This window comes from Sinocyclocheilus anshuiensis, unplaced genomic scaffold, assembly GCF_001515605.1.
Source record: "Sinocyclocheilus anshuiensis isolate Anshui unplaced genomic scaffold, SAMN03320099.WGS_v1.1 scaffold3728, whole genome shotgun sequence".
Taxonomy (NCBI): Eukaryota; Metazoa; Chordata; class Actinopteri; order Cypriniformes; family Cyprinidae; genus Sinocyclocheilus; species Sinocyclocheilus anshuiensis.
In genome coordinates this window covers 12,269-16,763 of record NW_015542616.1, presented here as the reverse complement: position 1 = coordinate 16,763, position 4,495 = coordinate 12,269, and the positions used below count along the sequence as shown (strand labels likewise).

The 4,495-nt window shown below is 37.7% G+C and overlaps 1 protein-coding gene across 1 annotated transcript; it reads left to right on the top strand.

Annotated features, from left to right (window-relative positions):
• Positions 1-1,698: 1,698 nt before the first annotated feature.
• On the top strand, positions 1,699-3,981 carry LOC107694487 (cytochrome c oxidase subunit 4 isoform 1, mitochondrial-like; the record flags this gene model as incomplete). Its single annotated transcript, XM_016494195.1, has 4 exons — positions 1,699-1,789; positions 3,178-3,342; positions 3,442-3,573; positions 3,685-3,981. Coding segments are annotated over 4 exons (525 nt in total), but the record flags the coding sequence as incomplete, so codon positions are not given.
• Between the last annotated feature and the right edge of the window lie 514 nt (positions 3,982-4,495).

Below are 4,495 nucleotides of genomic sequence, written 5' to 3'. Positions count from 1 at the left end.
TTACCGTAATAGGCAGTTTATGCGCGACCCTCGAAATAACGTGGCAGCTAGATTGACCGTGCTTTTCGACTTGGTGGCTGTCTTGACTGCAGTAGTTTTATCACAAGGAACGAAGCTAGAGCACAGGTGAAATGTAGAAAAGAGAAAGAATATGTATTTAATAAATATCCTGAACAGTTTTGATCAATATCTGTTTACAATGAGACGAGATCAAAATGCGTTTGAACCCAGCGCTGATGTAATGACGTCACCGATTAACGGTAACCTTAGTGTATATTTAGGTTAAATTAAAAAAGCCAATTTCTAATCACCCATTTAAAAATTACCAGCAAAACTTTTACAGAACTGTCAAAGCCTCTCATCTACACATAAATATGTTATTAAAATCCCAAACTTTCATAAAGAGCTCAGTCTATGGAGTTAGCATAACGTTACCTCCTCTGAAAACGGTTAAGATGCTAACGGACTTGTTCGAAGACACTAACTAACCATTTCTATGAAGTAAATTCAACAGAAGCGGGTCAAATACAAGCAAGAGAAGTGTCAGAAACAGTTGCATATGATATTTGTGCGATTTAATGTACTTAACTTACCGAAAGCACTGAAAACAGCAGCGAGAGAGGAGCGTGCAGCTTGTCAGTGCTGTCAGTCGCCCCGTTTCCATGGCAACTCCCTCCGCTCCAGTGTTTGATTGCTACTCCAAAGTTCAGCGCGCGCTCATAAAACACGCATAATTTACATAAATAAACATATAAAGATTTCGTAAATAACTTATATCTAATTAAATTATTATTAAATCATCCATTTAAGTTTTTTTTTGTAGTTCTATGACCCATTCATATGTGAAAAATGCCACCCCTGCACGTGGTAGTCACACCAGCACTTTTATAGTCATAATAAGTATAAAAGTATAACAAGTTTAAGTTTTACAGTTTAAGATTTGGTGTTTTTTTTTTTTACAAACACTCAACCCCCTATACCTATATCAGACGTTATGATTTCGATCAGACGCGTCGGCTGTGTCGGTTGATGAGTCAACGTGATTTCGACGTTGAATCGATGTTTTATTTTCGGCGAAATAACGTTCTGATGTTCCTACCAAATAGTGAACGTTGATCCAACATCGAAATTTGATTGACGACCGATACTGACCTTTACAACCAAAAATCGACGCTGAATCAACGTCTGCTTGCTATCTGGGTAGTCAAAACAAACTTTTAAATGCTAAAACGGCTTGCGATAGTCCTAACGCTTGCCTACTCTGCTACTACACACTCAAAAGTGTGTACTTATTCTTCACTAAAAGAGTACGTAGTATAAGTAGGCACATTGAGCCGCAGCATTAAAAGGATTATTGAGCACAGAGCATAGGGCACAGACCAGAATTCTTATAAACTTTTTAAGAGTAACTGGGGTTTTTTATAGGATATGAAGAGTTAAAGGAATAGTGAGGTAGGTAAAGTATTATTATTGTTGTTGTTATTAATGTTATTATAAAGCAGGGCAGGGATAAGGTGTGCGTGTGTAGGTATGTATGTGTCGGGATAAAGGTGGGAGAGTGGGTGATTTAGTCTGTAAACCTATTTTCTGATACACACTCCGGAGCAGAAGGTGGCGGTAATGCACCAATTCGCTGGATGCCAACCGCTGTAAAAAATATAATAAGAAGAAGAGACGCAGCATTGGTCTTCTCTTTGATATCAGCAACAACGCTCTGCCCAGCTGTTTCCTGTTTGCGTCACTCACTCACTCACTTCCTCCCTGAGCGAGCGAAGGTCGGAGGCGCGAGGTTTGTGAGATAAATTTATTTTTTTGTGTGTTTATTTTGATATCTACAGGCTCTATATCGTCTGATTTAATGAAGCTTTGTTTGTTATTTTATGTGTCGAGCGAGCGAATGAATGTGTTTGAAATTGTGTTAGTGACATTGAACTACTGCGGATGATGACCGATGTTGTATTTAAGTTTTAGCTTTAGCATTAGCAGTAGACCAGTAAATGTGTTATAATCTATCCAGCACGGAGCAACAGAGTAAAACAGACTAAAGATACGCAATCACATTGTTTACTAATGTATTAAGTGTATTCTAGAGGTACATGGCATATTTTTGTTGTTTAACAAATCCCAACGGCGATATGACCTTGCAATGTTAGTTAACTGGTTCATGCCAAAATCAGTGGTATTGCCATAATTGTGCTGACTATCCTGTTTAAGGGATAAATGGTGTGACGATACCATAGTAAAGCGATGGTAATATCGTAGTACTTGTATGATTATCATATTCGTATAATACATATTCATATATAGGTGTTTTAATGATGTCCTGTCGTGCTTTTGTTACTTTTTTTTTTTTTTTATTAGTTATGAACATATTATTTCTTATATTGTAAATACGTGTTTTCTACCTTGATTACTGTCGATGTGATTTAATGAATGTCATTTAAGAAGCATGGTAAAATAATTGTAATATCATGATGTGTTGTATTGTTCCTGTAAAACAGGAAACATACTTTTGCAGGGATACCACAGACACATGCATCAACAATGTACACATAATAAATAAATGTTAATACAGGTCACACAGTCTGCAATGGACAAAGTAGGGTTTTGTCCCTAACATAAATAATTTATACAATTAAAAATAAATTAGATTTTGATAGTAAGGTCACCCTTGAAGCACTGAAATGAGTAATTCTGTTACATTTATGTTTACATACGTGCATTTACCAGATGATGTGTGAAAACATTTTAAAAGGCACCAATATACTGCATGTGTATGTTCGCACCAGCTTTGGACTTTGGCACACCAGTGCATTCATGTTTTTACTCGTATATGACCTAAATGGACTGACTTGGGGAAAAAAAGTTCCAAAACGCCTTCATTTTGGTCAGATTACGTTCAAAATTACATCATTGACTTTAGATTTCGCTTTAAGTCAGGACCTTAAATGTACTACTGTGACTGGGTGAATTCATTAGAGCCCGACCGATGTGGGTTTTTTGGGGCCGATACCGATATTAGTGAGTGTTGTCACATGAAAAGATATAATAAAATATTTACAAAAATGTGAGGGGTGTACTCACTTCTGTGAGATACTATATATATGTATGTATGTATGTGTGTGAATATGTATGTGTGTGCGAATTGTGTAATAATTGTTTTATTTGCCCTCTCAGGAGTTGCTAAGGTTGAGGACTACACACTGCCAGCATACTTTGACCGGCGAGAGAGCCCTCTTCCTGATATCAAGTTTGTGCAGCAGCTGAGTCCTGAGCAGAAGTCTCTAAAGGAAAAGGAGAAGGGATCCTGGGCTGCGCTGTCCAAAGAGGAGAAGATTGCATGTGTGTGATATGAGTATTGTTGAAGATCTCTCTGTTGGTTCTAACTTCTGAGTTTTTATTTTAATATGCTAATTGCCTTCTGTTAATGGTTGATTTTAGTGTATCGTATCAGCTTCAAGGAGAGCTTTGCTGAAATGGGCAAGGGAACAGGAGAATGGAAATCAGTAGTTGCAGGAATTTTCTTTTTCATTGGCTTCACTGGCCTTGTTGTGTTGTGGCAGAGGAAGTATGGTATGTTTCGCTTGACTTATATACAAGCCTGTATACAAGTATTGCTGATCATCTCATCCAGGATCATACTTGCATATAATTATTGAATGTGTATGTCTTCTGTGTGTTTAGTTTATGGAGATGTCCCCCATACCTTTGATCCCGAATACAAGCAGAAGGAGGTCCAGAGAATGCTGGATATGAGGATCAACCCTGTTGAGGGCTTTTCAGCCAAATGGGACTATGAAAACAATGCATGGAAGAAATAAATTGTTCTTTACATGTCAATCTGTTGGACCAGGCCCACCCCTTGTAACTAATCATCCAATAAACAGACAAGTCTGTATTTTTTGTCCACTTACTTTTGAATGATTTTGGAAGTTTGCTTCCCCTTAAGGTTATGTATCATAAATAAAATTCCAATATGTATCAAAGGGATCGTCTTATTTTGTCTGTACATGAGCAGTATTTTATTTTCAGATTCTATTACAACAATGAAATTGCTAATAGGCTTTAATTTAAATATCGGCAATTATTAGTATTTCTGAAAAATGGAATAAGAAATTAGTAAATCTCTCTTTAAACTGTTCTTGATGCTAAGTTAATTTAGGGGTTAAAGAAGCAGAAATTGTTGGAGTGAATAACCAGCCCTCTCTTCCACCCTCAATACCACGACTGAGGTGAAACCCTTGAGCAAGGCATCGAACCCCCAACTGCTCCCTGGGTGCCGCAGCAATATGGCTGCCCACTGCTCTGGGTGTGTGTTCACTACTGTGTGTGTGCGCGCTTGGATGGGTTAAATGCAGAGCACAAATTCCGAGTATGGATCACCATACTTGGCCAAATGTCACTTCACTTCATTCTGTATGTCTCTTTTACTTGACATTTTCGGTTCAGCTCAAGGAGTCCTGTCCTAAAAAGCTGATGATCTGAATCAAGTGGA